We start from the raw sequence: 24,459 nt of genomic DNA, 5'->3' as shown, positions 1-24,459 counted from the left end.
ATTACAGACTAAGGACTGGAGAGATGGCTCAACAGTTAGGAGCGCTGCCTGCTCTTCCAGAGGATCTGGGTTCAATTCCCAGCACCTACATGACAGCTCACAACTGTCTATACCTTCAATTCTAGTGAATATGACATCTTCACACTGACATGCATGCAGGCAGGACAGCAATACACATAAAAATAAACAAAATCTCTAAAAAGAGAGACAGACACACAAACAGACTAAAAGGTCCTGGGTTCAGTTCCCAGCTACCGAGAAGGTAGGAGTGGGGGCTGGGGCATGAATGGGAAGGGATATTTTAACACTTATATTTAATTCTAGAGACAAAGGAACCAGGGAAGGTGTGACGGGGTCATCCCAAAATATTAATATGCAAGGCCCCTAGTGATAACAAAGAGACAAAATGATTCATGCTACATCTTAAAATAGGTATTTAAAAATCTACATAGAGACAACCTTAAAAGATCCAGAGGCCTACAAAAGAAATTTTGAGCGAATGGATCACACGGTCTTCAAGTACAACCTTATGATTACACTGTACCATATTATCATATCAAGGTGGACACGGGCGATGAGGAGGAAGCAGTCCTGGCGACACACAGACAGCTCACAAAAGCACGTTTCAAATACGGAAGAAAAAGAGAGAACTTGTCGGTAAAAGTTTTTTGCAAAAGTAGATGGCCACTCAGAAAAAAAATAATAAATCTGTACTTCATATTCCAGCAAGATTTCTTGAATCAAACTTACTTGAATTTTTAATTCAATTTTTGACCCAAATTTAGTTGAAGAAAAGATTGAAATGCACAGAATGAAACAACGAAAACGCAATCATCAGTGATGGCAGGATAGCTGTTTAAAACAAGACTAGTGGAAGCTGGGCGGTGGTGGCTCACCCTTTTAATCCGGGTCTACAAGAGCTAGTTCTAGGACAGCCAGGAACACAGAGAAACCCTGTGACTAATGGAGAGTCAGTATGACACCAAATCCAAAAGCCAGAAAATGAAAGATTGAAAGCTCAAATGCATTAAAAAGGTTTGTGTGTGTGTGTGTGTGTGTGTGTGTGTGTGTAAAACATTATGAACAAGGGGAAACTAATGAGGAGAAATGCTATCGAGTGTATAACAGAGATTAATTTGCTTAATATGTGAAAAGCTACTGCTATAGCTTGGACCAGGAATGGTCCCCAAATGTCCATGTAATAGAGGCTTGATATATCTACAACTTGCTGCTCCTGAAGGCAGTGGAAACTTTAAGATGTGGGGCCCAGCAGGAAGTCTTCAGGGGACTAGGGCATGCGGTGGATTAAATGAGGATGGCCCCCATATTTGAATTCTTAGTCCCTCGTTGGTGACTATTTGGAAAGATTAAGGGGAGGTGGCCTTGTTGGAGGAGGTGTGTCGCGTGGACTAGGCTTTGAAGTTTCAAAAGCCCACAGCATTCCCAGTTAGCTCTCTCTGCCTCCTACCTGAGGATGAGGATGCAAGCACTCAGCTACTGCCCAGCACCACGCCTCCCTGCCTCCCTGCCACCATGCTCCCCACCATGATGGTCAAGGACTCTCGGCCTTCCCAATAAACCCTTTCTTCTATAAGTTGCCTTGGTTCAGTGTCTTATCAAAGCACCAGAAACACAACAATCTCAAAATGGGGATTACAGGACCCAATACTTTGTCTGCATCCTGTCTTCCCATCGCTTTGCATGCACGCCTGTATCTCGGCTGTGAACTCAGCAGCTCTGACCTCTGTGTTTTCACTGTGACACAGCACCTTTCCAAATTGTTATTGATATATACATATATATACATATATATATATATGTATATATGTGTGTGTGTATAAGGATATATATGGATATAGATCTTTCAAGTATATGAAAAGCTCTCCATGATGCTCGTGGAATCACACATCAAAAGCACACGCATGATGCCAAAGGGTTGGCTCAGCAGTTAGCAACACTTGCTGCTCTTGTAGAAGACCTGAATTGATTCTCAGCACCTCCATTGTGGCCCACAACCCTTTTAAACTCTAGTTCTAAAGAATCCAATGTTCTCTTCAGACCTCCATGGGCACCAGGCACACATGTAGTGCACAAATACACAGGCAGGTAGAACATTTATAAACATAAAATATATCTAGAACTAAATGAAAACACACACCCAAGCACACACAAATATAGAAAAGAACTGTTCTTATTGGAAAAGGCAACTGTGAGACAACTGGGAAAATGTTTCTATCAGATTTTGATTATCAGGGAATTGTTGCTAATTGTGTCAGGTAGAAGAGTAGTACAATGGTTGTTTGTTTGTGTGTTTCTGAGGCAAGGTTTCTTTGTGTAACAGCCCTGACTATCCTGGAACTCACTCTGTAGACCAAGCTGGCCTTGAACTCCCAGAGATCTGCCTGCCTCTGCCTCCTGAGTGTTGGGATTAAAGCCGTGCGCCACCACCGCCCGGCAAGAGTGGTATAATGTTTAAGTGGGAAATGCTCTTGCTTATCAAAGACACAGACAAAGGGGACTAGGGGAAACTCTCACGATGGTCTTTAATTTACTTCAAAACAGTTCAGTCCCCAGCACACAGACATATCGATAACACTAAGTTTGGACGGTGGTTTATTTTCTCATCACCTCTGATAGTTTTGTGGTTGGAATTTCTCATGCTAAAAGTAAGAAATCAAAAGGAGGGCACATGAAGACCTGGATGTTTTACTCGTCAGATGAAAAAAGATCGCAAGTGTGACAAAATAAGAGTTCTTGCAGGAATGTGGAGGACGCAGCATTCACACACTGCTGGGAAAAGCTAACAAGCCTGGCCTCTGGGAAAGGCAACTGGGGAAGGATGATCTCAAATGCACACATGCTTCTCCTAGGGACGCCAATAAATAAATAATAAATAAATAAATAAAAATAAAGCTGGGTGGTAAGACTATGGGTGGTATTTGTTTTCTTTTTAATTGGTCACATAGTTTCTACAGTGACAAAAAAGGTAAAAAAAAGAAAATTTCTGCTAAGAGCATATATATTACTTTTTAAATTTATGTACATGTGTGTCTGTGTGAAGGTGTCGGATCCCCTGGAACAGAGGTTACAGACAGTTGTGAGCTGCCATGGGTGTTCTGAGAAATTGAACCCGGGTCCTGTGGAAGCGCACCCACAGCTCTGAACCGCTGAGTCATGTCTCCAGCCCCCAGTATCTAATACTTTTAATAATAAGAAACAACAGATGTCCAGAGAATAGAGTAAAAGTTCATAAATTCCAAGGTATAAACAATAAAAGCCAAAAAAGGGCAGCCTTTCTGAAGGAATCTACATTTTAACCAGTTGACAGCCTAAGGCACTGGCCAAAATTAGCTAGAAAGACAAGCGGGATAAGAGACTGTGAGAGGCTGGGATAGACGGTGAGAGGCCTGTGATTGGCCTGTGAGAGACAACAGAGGCCCGTGATTGGCTCGTTGAGCATGCGCCTGGGCAGACCTGAAAACAACGGTAGGCAGTCCCCAGCTCAGGCTTTCTCTCCCGGAAACCAAGGCTGAGGCAACCCCAGTGTGTCACGCTTTCATTCCCATGAACTTGGGACAAGCCTCAGTGACACAGAAGCCAGCCCTTTAAACAGCTAAGATTGGAAGTAGACCCTCGGGAACACATCAGAAATGGTGTTGGTGGCATGAATTCTAGTCTTGTTTAACTCTTAGGGGAGGAATCTCCCTTTCAAACCAACTCCCTCCCAGTAGACTGGTACCATGAACCTGAAGGCAGTCCGGCCCTTATCGACTGACAGCCTAGCTAGCGTTGACAGTAAAGGAGCTTTAGGGTGTGACTACAAACCTGAGAGCACAGAACGTATAGAAATGATTCGAGTTGAACACATAAAGTTGGCTAATGAGCTTGGAGAAAATGAATGTAAAGGGCTAGGAAGCCATTAAAGCAGTGGTTCTCAACCTCTGGGTCGCAACCTTTTGGGTGGGTCGGACGACCCTTTCACAGGGGCTGCACATCAAATATTTATAGTACAATCCATAACAGCAGCAAAAGTACAGCTATGAAGTAGCAATGAAAATGATTTTATGGTTGGGGGTCACCACCAAGTGAGGACCTGTATCAAGGGGTCGCGGAGTTAGGAAGGTTGAGAACCTTTGCACTAAAGGGATAATCTGCGTATTTGCTAATGAGAATTGATATAGTGCATTTAGTGAGGAAGATTTAGAACTGTAGGTAATAACATTCTAATACATAGTCATATATCTATAGGCATGGAAATAGCTTACAAGACATTAACAATGTCTTTAGTTTTTTTTATTTTTTATTTTTTCTGTGCTAAAATATATTCTGGTTAATAAAGTGCTCAAAAGATACAAAAGTAATTGTCCTGGAGTTCTCTGTCACTGCAAAAGAAACCACTTTATCATAAATCATCTTACATCAAAACATTTTTATCTTTGAAGGTTAGCTTTGATCTGAGGGCTGAAGATGATGCCGCCTTTAGAATGCTGGGAAGAAGAAAGAATTCTGCTCTAAAGTTCCTTGAGTTGGAAGGGTATGCATGTGTGCGTGTGTGTGCATGTGTGAATGTGCATGTGCATGCATGTGTGCACATGTGTATGATGGCTATACTTGGTTGCAACTTGACTACATCTGCAATTAACTAAAACCCCAATGGATGGGCACACCTGTGAGGGATTTTTTTCCTTAATTAAATCACTTGAAGTGGGAAGATTCTCAAAGAACCACTTCTAATCAAAAAACCAGTTCTTTGAGGTGGAAGATCCACCTTTAATCTGGGCCACTTCTTCTGCTGGCAGAGCATACAAAGACATGGAAGAAGGACGCTTTCTCTTGTCGATTCCTTCACTGGCATTAGAGCCTACTTCTTTGGGAATGTGCTGTATAGTGAAGACCAGCAGAGGCATGGAGCCTCCAGGGCTGAACAACTACTGGATTCTTGGACCTTCTGTTGGTAGACAGCTAGTACTAGTACTAGTTACAGCCTGTAAGTCATTCTAATAAATCTCCTTTATGTACAGAGATTCGTTCAATAAGTTCTGGTCCTCTAAAGAACCCTGACTAATCCAGGGGTGGCAACTGTCAAATCCAAAAGAAATCCAGGACAAATGGCATTGTGGTGCTTATTAGCATGCGGAAGCCCTGCTCACCTCCAGTCTCGCTTAGCCTTGCAAGTACCTGCTACAGAGTCCCTAGCTGGCTTCTTCAGCCCATGGGTTTCCCTTCCCCCAGCATCTCATTCCTATATAACCCTGTCATTCGGGCATGAGTCCTCTTTGCTCCTCTCTCTCTCTCTCTCTCTCTCTCTCTCTCTCTCTCTCTCTCTCTCTTTCTGACAGGGTTTCTCTGTGTAACAGCCCTAGCTATCCTGGACCTCACTTTGAAAACTAGCTAACCTCCAATCCACTGAGATCCACCTGCCTCTGCCTCCCAAGTGTTGGTCATCTTTCTTGGTCTTCTTTGCTCCCTCTCTCTTCTCTGTTGCTCCTCCCCTTCCGTTCATGGCCTGGTTCAGTCTACTGTTTTCTCTCCCTGCTCTGGACTCTCCCAGATGCCTCTGGCTGTTCTCTCCCTCGTGTCTACAATAAAAACCTTGTCCTCAACCATGTCTTAGAGTGGCCATGTCCTCATTTCATTCACAAGCGGCAAGTGTGTTCAAGTGTGTGCATCTTTGGGGCTTGGGATGTAAAGCAGGGAACTGATCCAGAGCAAAAGCTAAAGGAGAATTTGAATTTGGTACTCCGAATGAAGAGCTTGGTGGTTCCAAGGTAAAGAAGGGCAGCCCTACAAATGTGTTGGAGGACAATGATTCTAAGTGAACCCAGAGTGGCTTGAGCGGGGAAACCAATTCAGATTCGGTGACAGATGTCTCTACATGGGGTGACATGAAAGGTCTGGATGTAAAATAACATGCGTTCCTCTGGGAAATTCTATGGATCAGAGGTTCGTTGTTCCTGGCAGGTGACAGTGTTCTGAGGCTGAAGGACAGCGGTGAGCTCAAGGTTTTGATCCGAAAGTCTCAAGAGACTGTGGGTGATAAGCAAAACAAGACTAGGCATCTAGAGTGGGGTGTAAAGCTAAGATCATGGAGGGCAGAAACAGATCACAGAGAACTCAGGAGTATGCAAGACAGCCGAAGGACTTAGTACAGTCATGAGCGACATCGCTCCGGTCCTTTCTACAAAGGGTGAGTAGAACAGCTCTGTTTGCCTACTTCACAGGGTACTTGAGGGGTTGTGAAGTCAACCTGGATAAAGCATGTGGACACAGACTCACAGGTGCCCTGTGCTGTTAGGATGTGGCATGCACTCACTGGGATGCAAGACTACAGGAGTCAAGGCGGTCTAGGACACAACCCCAATCCAGGCAAGAATTTCTGAGGACCTCATGATTTGTTAAAAAGGTTAAATTCCCTTTCTCCAAAACCAGGACCCAAAGCTCCATCAATCAGGATAAAGCGGCACTCTGACCTTTGTTGATGATGCCCCTGTAAGTGATTTCTCAGGTGGGTGGGTGGAGCTAGAAGAGCCTGGAGCATCATCTGATTCAAGCTCCTAGTGTTCAGGTGAGGAACCAGAGATGGGAGGAGTAGAAAAGCGGCAGACGAAGGTCCCTCAACTACAGCATCAGGACAGAACACTCCTGCCAGCATACATTGCTTTCTCCCCACATACGGTGGCCCCTAGCTCAAGCAGCCATCCAAGACTTCTGCATGGCTTGCCCATACCTGCTGGCCCCATGAAGTAAAACGACCACCTCCTATCCTGAGACCATGGAGCCCTCTCAGCTAACATGCTCTCCCTTTGACCACTCAACTTGCCATTCTTGTTGCAAATAGTCTCCTTCGCCACCTTTTTTGAGGTTTTGTTTCCTTCCAGGATTTTTCTACGGCCTCTAAGGCCCTCTAGGAGACAGTTGCTACATGCCCTCCTCCTTCCTCTACCATTAAATCATACCTGAACTTGAAGCAAGCTTAATGGATGAGTTATAAGCTATGGGTGATGTTTGCAGGAAACCTTCCCAGTATGTGGGGTGTGTGTGTGTGTGTGTGTGTGTGTATGTGTGTGTGTCGGGAGTGTGTATGATTATTTGATCCTCTCTCACTTGACTGTAAGGTGAGATTTCCTGGCAGACCCAGTTTCCAGCATCTGAAAGCCAGTGTCGGGATGAGAAGAACTCCCAGACTTCTGCCAGAAGCCTCCCTAGCACTCTCTCTTACTGACATGATAAAAAGAGAAAAATGAACAAAATGAACAGATGCTCTGAAAACAACACCCTTGGCACCTCTTCAGCTAGGCAGCATCCGAGGGAGCCCTGGGGGAACCGGGGGTGGGGTTACGGCTGCTCCTAGGAGGCCTGGTGCTGGAGCCTGCCCTTGGGAATGAGGCTGACAACCCACAAGAATATCCCAAAGATGGAGGAGGCCATTAATGTGGCTCGCTCAGACTGCGCGGCACAGGGAGGGAACAGAATTTTATTATTAACCTCAGCGCATTAATATTTGATAAAGCTTCTTCACAGTGATAGATAGTAGTTACCCACATGAGAGGAACAGTCTGCGTCTGTAAGAGGCTCAGAAAGGATGAACAGCTTTCATCAAGAGAGGAGAGGGTGCCGGGAGACAGCTCAGTTCAGAGAAGGGCTTGCTGTGTTATTATGAAGTCCTGAGTCAGATCTCTGGAGCCTATGGAAGGAAAGAAGTAAGGCATGGTGGCATGCACTGGCCGTCAGTCTAGTTTAAATGGTGAGTCCCAGGCCAGGTGAATGTCACTGGGCTGGAGAGAAAGCTCAATGGTTAAGAGTACTGACTGCTCTCGCAGAGGACTAGAGTTCAATTTCCAGCACCCACGTGGCAGCTCACAACTATAACTCCAAGACCTGACACCCCTTACATAATCATACATGCAGGAAAACATTAATGCAAATAAAATAATTAATTAAACCACTCAATGCAGACTTCTGGCTTTCACACATCCCTGCATACACACAAACATCTGTGCACAAACACACACAAAGAGGAGACAATGGGAGGAAGCATCATCCTATCCTGGGCAGGGAGGTCTTCCTGGGACCACACAGTTCAGGCAACATGTTGCTCCCTCTCGTGGGCTTCCTGCACAGGAAACGGCAGCTGCATGTCTGCAGAGGCCTGGGGTCGGGTTCAGTTTCACAACTGCCCACCTCCAAGAAGAAGCTGTTGATTCAATTATTTTTCTGCCACTGATAGTACATTAAAATGACTGCTGAGTAGACACTTCTCTGATTAATGTTTTCTCAGTATATATTTTCTAAATGTTTTGAAAGCTGAGAAGACAAAATCAAAACAAAACCCCCAGACCTTAAAAAGCTGCCATTAGTGTCCCAGCCTCTGTGCTCGCAGGTAGCTGGAGGGATGCTGTGACCACAAAGAGTTGATGTCTTGGTGGCGGCAGCTGCTTCTTCCGAATCCATCAACAAACCGTCATGAAGTAGTCGTTGCCCACCCACTGAGGTAAAACCCTGCTCCCTGGGGGAAATCAGACACCCTCTAGACACGAAACCCTTCCTGGGTCAGTAGGGACAACAGGATCCTGGTACCAGTAGGGAAAGCAGCCAGAGGGAAAGATCTTCAGGCATCTCTTAAAGAGACTTTGAAGGCCATTGGCTACCAAGGTCAGGTCAAAGCCATGCTGCCCTCTTTGGGGAGTCCTGTGACATCCACAGAGGAGCCAGGAGCACTGGAACCTGAGGGCTGCCACCCGAGATTCGGATGGAATTCCTGCTAGTTACAGAGTTTAACCTCAGGGCCGGCAGTGCCCCCGCCATCGGCATGGCCCCCGTTCTAGTCTCTAAATTGTCCTCATTCACTCTCACTGCTCGCCTTCATCCTGCTGTCAGGAAGAAGTCTACAAAGGGAACCCAGAAGGAAGCCTGCCTCCCTTCTGAAGCATCCTGGAGGTTCGCCTCAAAGGCAAAGCAAAGCCAGCTGCAGAATGTCATGCCCTTGTTTGAAAGGAGGGGCGGCTCTGTCTAGTTCCTCCCTGAGGAACTGTTTCACTGGGCAACACACAGGAAGATGGAGACAGAACATGTCAGCCTCTCTTCCTCACAGGTCCCTCAGGGGACTGGACTGTTCTCTGCGCTGCAACCTTCGAGCTACATCTGCGTGCATGGAAGGACCGTACATCCCAAAAATCAGCCAGCAAGCGGCATATGGGGTGCAGGACGCCAAGCTGTGTGCCTATAAGACAGAGGGAGTGGGAAGGAGGAAGGGTGTGGGAAGATGGAGCAGGGAGGGGAGGGAGGCACTGCACTGAGTTATCTTCTGGGGACATCTTTGTGTTGTTTTCTTTCTGGCCCTCCTCTTCTACCTGGGCCACATCTGTCGCCAGGCATCCTCCATGGGGTGCACAGCCAAGTGCAGGGAAGGGTGTGTGGGCAGGCAGCGGCGGTGAGGGGAGAGTACAGGAGTCAGCATCCTAGCTGTTGGAATTCTCTGCCATCCTCAGCACTTTGCCTCCCGTTCAGATGACCACACATGTGGTTTCTAACCCAAACAGCAGGAGAACATCTGGATGACAGTGAGGGTTGGCTCTAGGAGACCCTGGGAGTCTGCTGTCTGAAACATGAAGGCTGGAGTCTTGGGAAGGATAGGGATTGTGGCTTTTCATCTGTTCCCTTCTTCTAACCCTTAAAGCAGACCCCAGAGGGAGAAATATAGCTACACCAGAGACAGCTGTCAAAGACTGGCCAGAGGAAGTCTCCAGGCTACCCACCACTTAGCCTGGTAAATATGGGAGCCAGAGACTGACGTTAAGAAGTCAAAGTATACTTACAGACCTAAGGGAAAATTCCTTCTGGACCCCAGCACTACATGCCCACCTCTCACTCCCCACCTCCACTCCCACCAAGGTCAAATGCATCACCTCTGCAAGTTTTCTCCCCATGTCTCCCTTCACTTTAATCAAATATTTCAAATCAAACATCACTTAGTCTAGAGCGAGCTCAGGATTTTATACCTAAGGGCAAGATAACCAACCAGATGGCTTTATACATAAGGGCAAGATAATCAACCAGATAGCTTGTTTTAAGTTAGGCCCGGGGGAAGAGCCAACAATGATACAAAAAATAGAAGAGGGAATGAACCCTGACAGGCAGTGCATTCAAGAGATAGAACCATGATGAGTCTGTTAACCTGAGGGTCACTAGGAGGAGGAGGAGCAAGAGGGTCTGCCATGCTGGGGAGGGACCTGACCAAGCCTATTACAGTCTGGTCCTGGGCCCCCATGGGCTGGAAGCAAATCAAAAGTCTTGAGCTAGATGACCTCAAGGGGAGGGGCAGCCTCCACACCCAAGCTTGTGGCTAATTTCTGCAGTCCTGGGCTACTCGAAAAATGGGAGAGGGCACGAGATTCTGAGTGACAGCGAGGGTGTTTCTAGGAGATCCTAGGAGCCTGTCAGTTTTTTCTTCCAACTTCAGCTTACGTTGGAAGAAACATAACAACCCAGATTGTGTGTGTGGAGGGGAGGGGTAATCAAGGAGGAAGGAATGGGTCCTGAGAGATGATCGTGGGCACTGGAGGTTGAGAAAGGACAGAAAGTATTTATAGAGAGCTTTCTTGAGACCAATAAAATCTACCGTTCACTCGTTTTTTTATTATTGACTTTTCATTCTTCATAAACTTTAGCCTATTTGGTCTTCACAACCTTGGCAAAGTATCGCCACAACTTTGGAGACTGGGATGAAAGGCTAGCGCTGTCCCATGGCAATAGCAACAGAGGGAGAATCGGGATTCCAGTCTGAATCTTGTGACATTTCCTGCACTCCAGGCCTTCATAGCAGAAAGAAAATGGCAACCCAGTATATTTAACCTCACATGTGTGCCTGCTGCCAACATGAAGAAGCAAGCACAGGGCCCAAGCCTTCTGGCCTTAGCATTCTTACAGGTGGCATCCAGTAGACCCTGTGATAAGAAGGCATCAAGCGTAGCTTCCACTCCCTGAGGCCCCACTAGAAAAGGTGACCCCTGCCTGTCCTGATAAGATGGCTTCAAAGACTAGTGAAGATGAAAATTCCAAGAAGTAAAAACAGAAGGAATCTGCCATGCTCCTCTCTCTCCTCTGTCCATCCAGCAGAACGAACCTTCCCAAAGCCCTAGCTTCTAGCAGAGAAACACTCCACATCAGGAGAAAGCCAGCAAATGTCTTAGGTGATCTGTAGAGACAATGCAAGGATCCCAGGTGGACATGTTTACTTGGTAACCAGGTTTCTGAGTGAAGGTCCAGGCCTGGGATCCTCCACTCTGAGACAGTGTTCCCTCCCCATGGGGAGCATCCCTATCCTTTGGAAGGTAATGTGTTCTTGGTGGTGAACAGACTTACCCAGACACAGTCAACACTAGGGAAGGCTTTTTCCTGATCAACTAGGGCTGACTATGAAGTTTCTCCTATGATACCTTCTCCTCTTTGCTTCTTTAACACATGTCTACCACTTGTCCGCTGGCTTGTCAGACATAACTGCTTGCCAGGCTAACTGGAGACACCCCATACCCTTCTGATTTCCCAGATTATACACAGCCTTCAACCCCAGCTCACGGCTAATGCCCCCACAAACTATTCTGATTCTCTATGTATCATCTCCTTTGCACTCTCATTGATGTTAAATTTATGTGCCTTCCCCACAGTTCTCCAGTTCCACTCATGCTAATTAATTGTGAGCACAGTTCATTTTCCCCTAATAGATTATAAAGTCCTTGGAGACAGATGCTATATTGAATTTATCTCCATGGTTCCCCACTCTCCTTTCCTATCTAATAAGGAGGGGTAGATTTAAACTTTGTAAGCGTACAATAAGTAATTATTACAGTGAAATTTACCTAGGTTTTGTGTGTGTGTGTGTGTGTGTGTATGTGCGTGTGTACAAAGATGTACATGCATCATCTGTGAAACAGATCAAAAACTCTGCACAGGTCAGTCTCACCTCTCCTTCCATCCTTTAGAAAGATTATGGAACATACGGAACATGGTTACCCTTTCCCTGGACATCGCTGCGGCCATTACAATCAAATGTAGCATTCAGGGAGACAGAGGCAAAGCCCCAGAGGGACAAGGCTAGTGTTTCAAGTTGATTTGGTTATTTGAAGAAGTTAAAATTGCTTAAGCAAAAGGAAAGGGGCACTGCTCTTCCATAATTCCCAAGGAAAACCAAAGAAGGATTTTATAGAGTTAGGTAGCATGAGAAGATGAGGGGGAAAGTGTTTCCTACAATACACAGGACACAAATGGAGACGGTCAAGTCCTATGATGACAAAGGAGATTAGATGCCACAGTCCTGGTCTGGAGTGAGAAGCCATTGCCAAGGGGGCCTAAGACATTGCCCATGCTGCCAGGTTTTCCAGGAACTAAGGTATCTGGAATAGAGTGGAGGGAGGAAAGGAGGAAGACACCTCAAGCAGCACTTTAAGACAGAGGATTTTACCCACAGAACGCACTATGGGAAGGGCTGAGACTTTCTTGCAAGGTAGAAGATAGCAGCAACCAATGATGGTGTTCAGGTCCAACCAGGTAAAGGCCAGCTCCACCCCATACACACACCCCACTCCATCCATATAGCTCAAAGTTTCTCAGAGTATACTTCCCCCGAGTCAAGTTCCAGGGAGACAATAGAAACAGTTGGTTAAAAGGGGGGCTGTTTAGGGGATGTTTCCAAAAGATTTCAGACAGCAGGGAGACAAACCGTTTTTACTAGAAATGTAAGATATTCCCTCCACTACACACACACAAGCAAGGGGGGAGCCTCATAAGCACAAACCTAATCCCAGTTCAAGGATGAGCGGCTCCATGCAGCAAATTCTCCTGCCTAAAGCAGATTGGAAAGGAGGCTCTCTGCTTTCAATATCCGCTTTTCATTTGGACCACAGAGACAAGGATACTGATTCCTCTCCCCATGCACAGGCAGAGCACTAAGTGCACAGGACATCTCTTGAACTTGTGTCTGTGTGGCCCCTCCGGCACTCCTTCACCCAGAGTGTCCTCACACTTCTGACTTTGGTGCCAGGCTACTCGGGACAGAGACAGGCGGCAGAACCCACCCACTGCCAATGCCAGCACTTCCCCGCCTCTCAGACACTTAGGAAGAAGTGGGGGATTCTGGGGCACGCTGCTGAAGCCTGTACTCCCTAGGGAAAGGGTGCTCTCTGAACTTGGCAAAGGTGTTCAGTTACTGCCATACCAGGACTCACGTACAGAGGCTCCACCATAGCAAGAAGGGACATGGACCTGATGCGGACTGTGAGTGTGACCTTCTGACCCCCATGGCCCCAAGTGGTACCTGCCAAGGCCTTGATCCGGGACCTCTCAAAGAGCCTGGCTGAGCTGTTGTCATTATCCAACTCATCATCCGGGGCATCCCAGCGGGCGTTGATCCGGCTGTAGGGCGGCTGGTTGCCTACGTTTTCAAACTCTGTGGCCGATGTCATGTCAGCAGGCTCTTCTTAGCAGCTGTGCCTGTCTCAGTCTTCATGGAAAGGTCCCTAGGGGACAGCAACACAGCAGAGGGTTAGCTTCCACGGCCCTCGCTCGTTTCCTCAGTGGTAACTTATTAAGGGAATCCAACAGAAGAGATCTTACAGGAGCCACGCATGCACTGTGCTGCCTGTCGGGGCATGTTTCTTCCCCTGGGGTCTCAGAGTCCTGAGTTACAGGATACTGCAGCGGGAGTAACAGCAGCAGCAGCAGCAGCAGCAGCAGCAGCAGCAGCAGCAGCGAGAGTCAGGGACAGAGACTGAGAGCTGCCTGCAGCAGGGTCAGGATGGCCAGCAGGTGGAGACATAAGTCCCAGCCAGCCTGTTTCCTTCAAACCTGCGGCTTCCAGGGCTCAGAACAGCTTGAGAGATAGTTCTCCTGGGAGCCAGAGGATGGGGGGTGTAAGGTGGGCAAATGAGGAAGAGAAACCTCACTTCTGGATTGAGATTGGAAGCCTGTCTGGCGATGGAGACAAGGCCAGGGAGAGAGAGAAGAGAACTTGAAGGTCAGCCATCATGCTGCCACAGAGACTCTGGCCCCCACAACTGGAAAGCCAAGCCACTGCTTGAAAGTGTGTGTAGCTGCTGGAATAAGGTCTGCTGAATCCCTAACCAGACCAAGCAGCCCAAAGGAGCCTGTTGCCCCATTCATGCTGGCAGCACCAGGCGCTGGATGTCACAACAGGGAGAATTGAGTTTGTTAGGGACTAAAGTGCCATGGAAAAAGGAAGCTCAACGTGATTGGTGGACAGTTCCCAAGGAAGTTTGGAGGTACACATAGAAGGACAGGTGGAAAGGGATGAGAGCCCAAACAAAAGGGAAAAAGAGCAGGGACAATATTAAAAATAAAGATAAGAAGCAACCAGCAAGAATGAGGGAGCTGGCGGGTAACTGGAGGATGGGAGAGGTCAGTGAGAAAAGTGAGAAAGGAGGCTGGCGAGGTCATCTTGGTAAGCAATGTCCCTGGCCTTTGGAAAATGACTGTCTTCCCTCATCTGTGCTTGGCTTCAGGTATCTCCCTGGGAACAGAGGGCAGTCCACATTTAAGTCTGTATTTCAGAATGGGGGCTCAGCGCCTTGAAATTCAAGAAAGTAACAGGGGGAGGAGGGGTTTTGGAGGCAAGCGAAGTAGTCAAATGACAAATGTCAGTAAGCATCGAACTATGTATCGTATTCTCACCAATCCCAACACATGGGCTCACACACCTGACAGGTTCCCCAGAAGGCGCATGCAGGCAGGAAGCAACAACAAGGCACGCTCACCACTCTGAGCATGACTCAGTGCCCTGGGCCTTACTTTTCAGACTCTTGTCTCCCAGGCTGACAAATCAATCCCACCACATCCCTTTGAGGTAAGACAGAAGCCAGAATTATCCACCCTAAGACCACAAGGGGAGAAAAGGCACAGGATGAGGCCTCCCCAAGGTCGTCCGGAACCACTGTGGAGGTTTAGACCAAAAGTCAAACTGTAGCCCTGTTTGTCACCCTTGACTGGACCGGCCTTAGGGATGCACATGGATGGAGAACTCGGCCCATGGGGCCAGTGTCCTCCGGCTGCTAGGGCTAGACAAAGGTATTTACTACCCAGGGGAAGGAGACTATGCAAAGTGGGAAAGCCAGTCATTATCCTGAACGCAGTGTACCCCATTATGCCCAGGCCTGCGGACCTGTGTTCAAGACTTCTGTCCCTGCCTAGTCTCCATAATGAACCAGCTGCTTCTAGGGCTGAGATTTCCCTCTCAATTGTCTGAGCAATGTCTTCCCTACCTCCTTCAGAGGCTGACGGGCTGACCATCACCTGCGGGGCCACAACTCATCCAGCAGCCCCTGAGAAGGGCTGCCAGACACGGAGGTGAGGTAAGATCTGCCCTGAGCACCAGAGGTAACCAGACCCTTGCTCACTCTCTTCATCCTGGGCTATTTTTAAGAGTGGCGGAGAGAGGCCCAGGTTGCGGGGCTGGGGAGTGAGATTACCTTAGCTATGGCTCTGTAAATAAGTCTGTCCCAGAAAGATGAGCCCAAGCAGGCAGACCAGCAGAACCAGTGTGCAAGACAAGATTGATGGCCCTGCGTGAAGGAGAGCAGCGACACAACACAATTCATCCTGCTTAAAAAAACGCCATCCTCCCTGGGACCGCGGCTCACAGAAAACAGCGACCAGACGGTGGCTCTGCCAGGAATGTGGGAAAATACATGTGTGTTTCTGAGTGCATGAGTCTAGTGTGTGTGTGTGTGTGTGTGTGTGTGTGTGTGTGTTTGCTTGCTAACAGAAGGACCAGCTCCCTGGGGATACCACAGAAAGAAGATAGCACCAAAGAATGAGGCCTCTTCCCCCTGCCACTAGCCCCTGCCCGGGTGGCATTTCACCAGAGTCGAGGGGTGTTGAGGTGTGCCCACATGCTCAGGCAAGGATGGTCTCGGAGAATCGGATGTAGGAGCACACAGGAAGAAAGTAGGAAGGTTACCTGCGGTTATTCCAGAAATAAACAACACCCCTCACCCCAGGCCACGGCAGTGAGCCTGAAACCAAAGTCGACCCGGTGCTTTCTCGGTGTCAACATGTCTCCTCCCATTAGTATCACCATGACCCTTCAAAGGCCTGACGAAAAGGAGGCACGATGGCTAAAGAGGATAGCGAATATTGAGGTCTCACAGGGGAACACCCAGTCATGAGGAACCACAGAAATGGCATTCGAGCTGCTATCTGAGGGGAGTTTAGAAATGGCATTTATGTGACCGTAGCTCCAGCGATGTAGGCCATCTGTACAGAGGGTCTTCTGTAACTCAGGAAGGGCACTGATACAGGCCCAAACTTGTACCGCATGCCCTTGTCAGCAAACGGGGTCACACAGGTAGTCCCCTGTGCATCCACACTTCCCGGTTCACCCCACAGGCTTTTTTAAATCACGAAACCCCTTACCAAAGTACAGATGGGTCTTCCCTGTCCCGTGTCCAGAGTCACCCTTACCTGACAACGGCATTCCCTGTCTCCAGGAGATATTGGTAGACAGCTTGCCCATTTACAGCTCAGCACTGAAAAGCCCACATGACCATAACAGAACATGGAGTACTTGCTCTCTGAAGGAATGCATTTACTCAAAACTATTGCACGGCCACTCACAGCTGCCTCTCCCAGACCCAGAACCGAACCGTCTGCTCCTAGAGCGAGTGTGAGGTCTCAGAATCCCAGCCTCTCGTGGGCTTTGCTCATCAATGGACCCCAGGCAGTGCCAGGGGCTACAGTGCTCTCCCTGTGGGTCTGGGTTGTCCTTTGTGTCAGCTCCCCACCATCCCTCAGCAGAGAGAATGCATCTCCATCTACCCCCAGTCTCCCAATGTAGTCACCGGCCCCCACCCTGCTTCTCCAGGTCCCTTGAAGCCACAAAGTGACAGCCACTTCAGGACTGGGAAGCGGGGCCACATCAGGCAATGCCGCTCTTCCTCCGTGGGGCCGAGGGGGAGACCGATGCAGTCCTTCGGACAATGACTTCCTTAAATAGGACTGAACACTTGAGGTTTGTCTTGTCTAATTGTACGGTCTGCCCTTACATGTTTTCTCGTCTGTGCTGCTGCTTATGCCGCGCCAACCTGCTTTTAACCTATTTGGTACTATGGCAACCCAGGTCAGGAGATTACATCCTGCAGTTCCCTTGGTTACTTTTCTTCAAGTGCATCGCCAATGAGGGAAGGTGCCCTTCTACCCACCCCACCCCCAGCTCATAACTGGATTGCATATGCACAGACACCTTAAAGAAAAGTCAAGTACATAAGCGCACACTCGCTGGCACAGGATGAGAACCAATGAGACGCCACTGCAGACTCCAGGCACCCCCACTGTCAACCTGACATCTCCACCTCCGTAATACAGCTCCGTCTCGATACGGCTGCGACTGTGCACACATAGCTCTCAGCACACAGAACATGGGAGCATGTCAGCATCATGAGGATGCAGGGAGACCCGGGTAAATGCCACCTGTGAGTGGCCTTTCATGCAGGTGAAAACCACCACCATGTCTCATTCCAGAGCACTCTCTGCCTTGCCACATCGTGCGGTTCACATGCCAACACCGCCTGGCCACAGTGACAGGAGCACCAAGACTGTCCGCAGTTGCCAGCATCAAGGGGCCCCATGCATTTGGGCTGTACTGGCTGTTCTTGACTGTCACTGTTTGGTGAGGCCTTCCGAAGTCCCTGCTGGGCAGTTTCTGTCACTAGGCAGGGACTTCAGACTCACATGTTACAACTTGCCTGCCATCATCACGGAAAAATCTATTAAGAACTGTCTCTGGTCATAGCGCAGCTGCTGGAGCGGGGGCGGGGTGGGTGGTGAGAACTCAGCCCTGCCGTCCTTATAGGGATTTGGTTGGGAACAGGTGCTGCTTAGCCCTGTATGGGGATTGGCTTTTAAGAGCAGTGTCGACCAGTACTCTCATGTCCTGCTCCCCTAGGGACAGTTAGAGAGCAAAAAGGAGACTCTTATAGGAAGGGTGAGCATCCCTGGTCGATAACGCTCCAAACTCTGAAGTCTTTTCAGCTTTGACATGATATTGCAAGTGGAAAATTCCTTAGTTGGGTCACAACCCACAGTCAGGGTCACTGAAAATACAATGTAAAATTACCTAGGATTATGTATGTAAGATGTACATGAAGTTTACATGGATTTCATATGTAGACTTGGGAACCCTTAGGAATTTTCTTATGTATATACAAATATTCCAAAAAAATCACCAAAAAGTTAAAAAAAATACTTCAGGTCCCACAACCAGCACAGAAACTTCAAAGACTGATGTGACCGAGCTGGACAGCAACAGTTACAGAAAACTAATACTGTGCAACCCTACTTCTTCTGCAGACTCATTTTCTGTTAAGATAAATATTAATTTATTCTCTTGGGAAAAGTAGTAGGTAAATTGAAAATGAAAATGTATACTTTTTCTTCTTTCACTAGGACACTCCCAACCAAAAAAAAAAAAAAGGTCATTTATCTGAAGGGAACTGGAGCTGCTGAAGTAGCAAGGCTTTGACAGAAGGAATGGTGAGAATAGACTGAAGTAATGAATTCGATTGATTATTCCTAATAAAATAATTGATCCAAGACGGATCAAATTAAAGGACTCTTACTATCACTGAGATGGACTAGGCCTTGTGTGCAACACGAAGGACCCTCTGGCCTGTGATTTTCTTGTCAAAACTGTGGAGCCTCAGAATCAAGTCTTTAGAACTGACTTTGTATTTTCAGGATTTGCAGGAAATCAGGAGACAAGGAAGCAAAGAGACAAATCTGGAGCTCTGAGCATCCTGCAAACAACCGACTCAGTATCTTCTTCTTCACGTCACTGAAACAAGGTGGGTTTGTTTGCTTGCTTGCTTGCTTGCTTTAAAGAGGAAGGAAGTGGAACTGCTGGATCAAAAGAGACTCAGAAGATGGAACGAGCAAACACAATGTACACACTGTTCTGGATCTTAGGGCAATCAAAGCTGTTTGAATTACAGGTTTAGTTTTGGATGATAACCGGGAATTCTAGTCAACAGTAATAGGTGTGATAATGACGCTATGATTATGTAAAAAAACTAAACTGTGGTGGTTCGAATGAAAATGGCCCCCATGGGCTCTTAGAGAGATGCACTTATTAGGAGGCGTGTCCTTATTGGTGTAGGTGTGGCCTTGTTTGAGGAAGTGTGTCACTGGAGGTGGGCTTTGAGGTTTCAAATACTCAAGCCAGGCCCAGCCCCCCCCCCCCTCCTTGCTGCCTGACGATCTGGACATAGAATTCTCAGCTACCTCTCCAGCACCATGTCTTCCTGCATGCTGCCATGCTTCCCACCATGAAGACAATGGACCAAACCTCTGAAATTGGAACAAGCCAGCTCCAGTGAAATGTTTTCCTTTAAAACGGTTGCCATAGTCATGATGTCTCATCACAACAACAGAAGCCCTAGATAAAATATAAACCTCCTGTATATTTTAATGATGCTGCAGAACACAGTGGAGAGCAAGACATGAGATCTGGGATTTGCTGAACCTTGTTTTAGAAAACAAATGAGAAACCTCTAGCAACTGACTTGGGATGAGATACAGACAGGGATCTGTGATACCATTCCCCCTGCTTCTACAGGAAAATTCTTGTAAGCTAGCTATTTTTTAAAATATTTAAATATTCAAAATGTATTAAAATTTTGCAGCTAGCTTTGATAGCTCATGCCATCCCAGCATTCAGGAGGCTGAGGCAGGAGGATCGCCATGAGTTCAACGCCACAATAAGTGTCAGCCCAGCCTGGGCTACACAGTGAGACTCTGTCAAAAAGCAAATTAAAAAGTATACTTAATTTTACATTAACTTTATAAAATATAGTAGTCTATCTTTCATAAGAGATAAAGTCCTAGATCCTCAAGTAGTTACTTAAGAGCAGCTAGTTCTGAACTCTCTCTCTCTAAATACGTTTTTTCTCTAGACATATAAATCTATAAAAAAGTTTATAAATTAGACATAGCAGATCAGCACAACTCATAACAGAATGAAATAACTGTAACTATACAGTTTAATAAAATGTCCAGCACCACTACTCTTGTACATTGGTTTCACTGAGTAAAACAAGTTACTTAAATTCTAGACTATAATTATATGAAAGGCAGTCTGATACTAGAAAGGTGTCCTAAGTGAGTAAAGGATGAGTAGCATATACAGCATGGATATGACAAATAAGAATAATAGAATGAGGCCAGGAGGTAGAGGCACACACACCTTTAATCCCAGCACTTGGGAGGCCGAGGCAGGTGGATCTCAGGGAGTTCAAGGCCAGCCTGGTCTACAGAGTGAGTTCCAGGACAGCCAAGACTGTTACACAGAGAAACCCTGTCTCAAAAAACCAAAAAAGAAAAAGAATAATGGAATGATTCATGTTGGAGTAGGAGGTGCAAGATCCCACCCTGCTACTTAGAAACAGCATGCAGTCTAAAGCTTACAAGTTTATTTCTGAAGTTTTCCACTTACTACTCTCAGCTTCTGTACCCACTGGCATTGAGGGGAGAACTGCCTAGCGGTCACAAGCCTGGGGCAACATGAGCACAGCTTTAGTCAGCACAGTCTGGCAGCTTCTGCCTCCTCTTCTGAGCTCATCTTCTACCTGCATGACATATATTCTCCAAGCCTTCCTTCATCTCCTCAAACGTGTCTTGTCTGGACCACCCCTGGGCCCTGTGTATTCTAGCCTGTACCAGACACTTTCGGAGCGACCACGCATGTCTGTCTCTTTCCCATTTCCCAAGACTCTTCATGGGCATCGCTTCCTGTGGCGGTCCCCCCTGAGCATAGCTTCCAAGGTGAGTCCTCCCTGAGCATTCCTTCAAAGGTGAAGTCCTCCCTGAGCATTCCCCCTAAGGTGAGTCCTCCCTGAGCATTCCCCCTAAGGTGAGTCCTCCCTGAGCATTCCCCCTAAGGTGAGTCCTCCCTGAGCATTCCCCCTAAGGTGAGTCCTCCCTGAGCATTCCCCCTAAGGTAAGTCCTCCCTGAGCATTCCTCCCAAGGTGAGTCCTCCCTGAGCATTCCTCCCAAGGTGAATCCTCCCTGAGCATTCCCCCTAAGGTGAGTCCTCCCTGAGCATTCCCCCTAAGGCAAGTCCTCCCTGAGCATTCCTCCCAAGGGGAGTCCTCCCTGAGCATTCCTCCCAAGGTGAATCCTCCCTGAGCATTCCCCCTAAGGTGAGTCCTCCCTGAGCATTCCTCCCAAGGTGAATCCTCCCTGCGACCTTGGAATCAGCCTCCTGACCCACCATAAGAACTGCACTCACACCTGTCTGTTGACTTTCTTCCCACTTTCTCTCTCCTTGCCTACATAGTAGGCTCCATGTAGGCAGTAGCCATGTCCATCTTCCTCACTGGACCCTAGTACTCAGTGATGTACCTGGGGCGCATGCAGGTACTCAATAAATAATATTGCCTTAGAGACCTGCTCTCATTCTGGAACCCCCTCCCCCACCTCCACCTCCACCACACTCCTTACCCTGTGTACTCATTTCCCCAATTACCCACCTACAAGCACTAAGCACTCATTACTATCTATTACTAAGTCCAGATGTTACGCATCTGGAGAGCACCTTTATTCCTTCACTTCCAAAGCTTCCTCTTCACTTCAGGCTGTCACCACATCTTGCCTGGCTTTGGAAAACGTTCTCTTTCTTCCTAAGCTTAGGCCTTTCAACTTACCCCCTATAAGGGCATACCCTTCTCTGGAAGCTTCCAACAATACAGTCTGAATCGAAACTACGGCATCTGGGACGGGGGCTGGGGTCTCCCTGTGCTGACTCTGCCCAATGTGTCCTGAGCCTCCCCATTACACGTGTCCCATCCCATACACTGAAATTCAATGGTTGTCATCGTTGTTGTCTGTTTGTTTTGCAATGAATACGTCTTTTCATTTAGAAACACAACATAGAGCAGTTTCTCAGAATTTAATTGGGGTTACCTTTTCCCTCCCACCCACCTTCCTGGGTCCTCCACTGCCTCTGGGGTAAGGAAACCGGTGGGAGCCGAGACACTGACTTTACTTCCCAGCCTTACTCCATCCCCTCAGCCTCAATTGCAATGGCTAGTGAGTCTGGATCCACACGGTCCTCCCTACAGCCCTCCCCTCAACCCAGGGAGGAGTGACATAGTACTTAGCTTTTGGTCAACTTGACACAAAAGAAGAGTCAACCGGGAAGAGAGAACCTCAGTTAAGGAACTGCCTCCATAAGATTGCCCTGAGGGCGTGTCTGGGGGCACCCTCTTGATTAATGATTGACATGGTAGGGCCAGCCCACTGTGGGCAAAGCCATCCCTGAGCAAGTGGTCCTGGACTGTGTAGGAAAGCAAGCTGAGCAAGCCATGGAAAGCAAGCCAGTAAGCATCCCTCCTCCATAGCCTCTGCTTCAGTTCCTGCCTCCAGATTCTTGTTTGAGTTTTTGCCCTCAGTGATGGACTGTGACCTATAAATTGTAAGATGAAATAAACTCTTTCCTCCCTGATAGTTTTGGTCATGGTGTTAATCACAGCAACAATAGGTAACTCTTCCCACCTTCATTTTAGCATGCTCAAGTCTTTGCCATCTTTAGCAAAATTCTTTGCCACCCTCCTCCTCCCTTTCATAACCAAATTTCTTGACAAAGTTGCAAAGGACATAAACAGGTAACTGACATAAACGGAAACCCAGGAGGCTAAAACATGGCCAAGAGACAGCCAAACCTCTCAAAACGGAGGAATGTATATGAAAACAAGGAGGTGAAGGCAAACTTAGCAAGCTAGAGAATGCCAGGTGCAGATGATAATGTAGAAAGATGCTACTAACGGCAGTATGAACCGGCCTGGCACAATGCCAGACATACCGAATGGCCTAGATGGCATCTGCTGAACAAATGCACAAGGCTGAGAGATGGTCTTAAGAGAACGGGAGACTTCGATAGGAGACATACTATTTGAGGGTCAAGGAGCCTGGGGGCTGGAAACATGGCACATGCAATCCTACTGAAGAGTCATTAATATCACTGTTGCTCCTGCCGCCTCAGCCACACGCTCTCAGCACCTCTTCTGTTGCTGGACAGCGTGGTTGAAGGGACGGACAGTGACACTGGAGCCCGAGCTCCCGCAAGTCTCTGTACATCTTAAAGCCTCCGCCCCAACCCCCACTCTGTGTCCTCATTCACGGGAAAGAAGAGCAGCCACCTCTCCAGAAGCCTCCAGACAGGAATGCCCTCCCCATCCCATGCAGAAGTCTTTCATGTCTCCTTCATCACGCCACAGAAATGCCAGTCATGGAATGATTTCAACCCCAGCATCTCCACCACGCAAGCAAAAGCAGCTATTTTAAAGGACTGACTTTAAATAATGTATAAGTTATGGGTGCCAATTTACTCATTCATGTTGGAGCTCTTACAGTAATTCAATTAAAGCTCATCTTCCAACAGTATCTCGAGCCCACGAGGCCTCCTGAGGGAACAAGTGCTGGCCAAGGGGTTTTCCCATCCCTGGCCAGGACACCGAGCCTGACTTCATGGGGCCATCCTCTGGGGACATTTAGGAAGTTATCTACAAGAGGCAGCTCCAGTCTCAAGCAGAGGTAACTGCAACTACTCGAGGCCTGGCACCAGCTCCTGCTACACCCAGTATCCCAGTTCTTCACAGGAGGGCTCTTCAGCCCCTGTCTGAGCTCTGCTGGAGGGAAGCACCAGCCACCAGCTTATAAAAGGCACAGTGCGGGCCACTCTCCTCAGGGACAGTTTTGAGCTTTGGATGATTGTGAGGCAGAGCCTGGGGCTAGGAATGTCCTAGCTACTACCTTGCCTGTTGCTATGATAAAACAAACAAACACCCCCCCCCCACACACACACACACAAGAGCAAGTCGGTGAAGGACTGGTTTACTCTGGCTCATAGTTTGGGGGTAGTACGTCATGGTGGCAAGAGTTTGAGGCATCCGTAGTCAAGAAGCGGGGGGTGGGCAGGTACTGATTCTCTGTTAACATTCCCCTTTGTATTTGGTCCAGGACCGAACCTCAGAAAATGGTGCCACCCACCTTGGTTAACCTAAACAAGCTACTCTTACAGCTGTGGCCAGAGGCTGACCTAATCTAGATAATCCTTCACACGCGAGTCAGGAGGCTTGTCTCCCAGGTGGTCCCAGAGCCTGTCAAGATTACAGTCAGTACAACCATCACAGAAGGGAACCCAGAATCATTAAGACTTCAGTGTGTATCACCCCACTTAGTGCGCGCTGGCCTGTACCAACTGTTAAACAGCACTGTCATTACTATGGCTGTTACCCCATTCTGTGGGGGTAAAAGACCTCACTGGACATCCTAGCTTCCATTCCTAGTAGTTGTGCATCCTTCTACAAATCACTTACCCACTCTGTGCCACCGTTTCCATGAGCTGTTGGGCACAACTACTCAGCCTACCCATTGCTTGATGCTCCATTTTCTGCCCC

At 47.8% G+C, this 24,459-nt stretch overlaps 1 protein-coding gene across 2 annotated transcripts in view; it reads right to left on the bottom strand.

Moving 5' to 3' along the window:
- Nucleotides 1–24,459, bottom strand: part of Sptb (spectrin beta, erythrocytic) — a 128,702-nt gene that overhangs the window by 58,673 nt on the left and 45,570 nt on the right. For both annotated transcript variants that reach the window (XM_041658187.1, XM_041658188.1), the window contains exon 2: nucleotides 13,310–13,511. In XM_041658187.1, coding sequence (XP_041514121.1) covers nucleotides 13,310–13,457 — 148 coding nt within the window. In that variant the 5' untranslated portion in view covers nucleotides 13,458–13,511. The remainder of the gene's footprint in view (nucleotides 1–13,309; nucleotides 13,512–24,459) is intronic.

This window comes from Microtus oregoni, unplaced genomic scaffold, assembly GCF_018167655.1.
Source record: "Microtus oregoni isolate MIOR12 unplaced genomic scaffold, Mior012 000009F_ref0000495, whole genome shotgun sequence".
Lineage (NCBI taxonomy): Eukaryota > Metazoa > Chordata > Mammalia > Rodentia > Cricetidae > Microtus > Microtus oregoni.
This window is presented reverse-complemented; position numbering and strand designations above follow the sequence as displayed.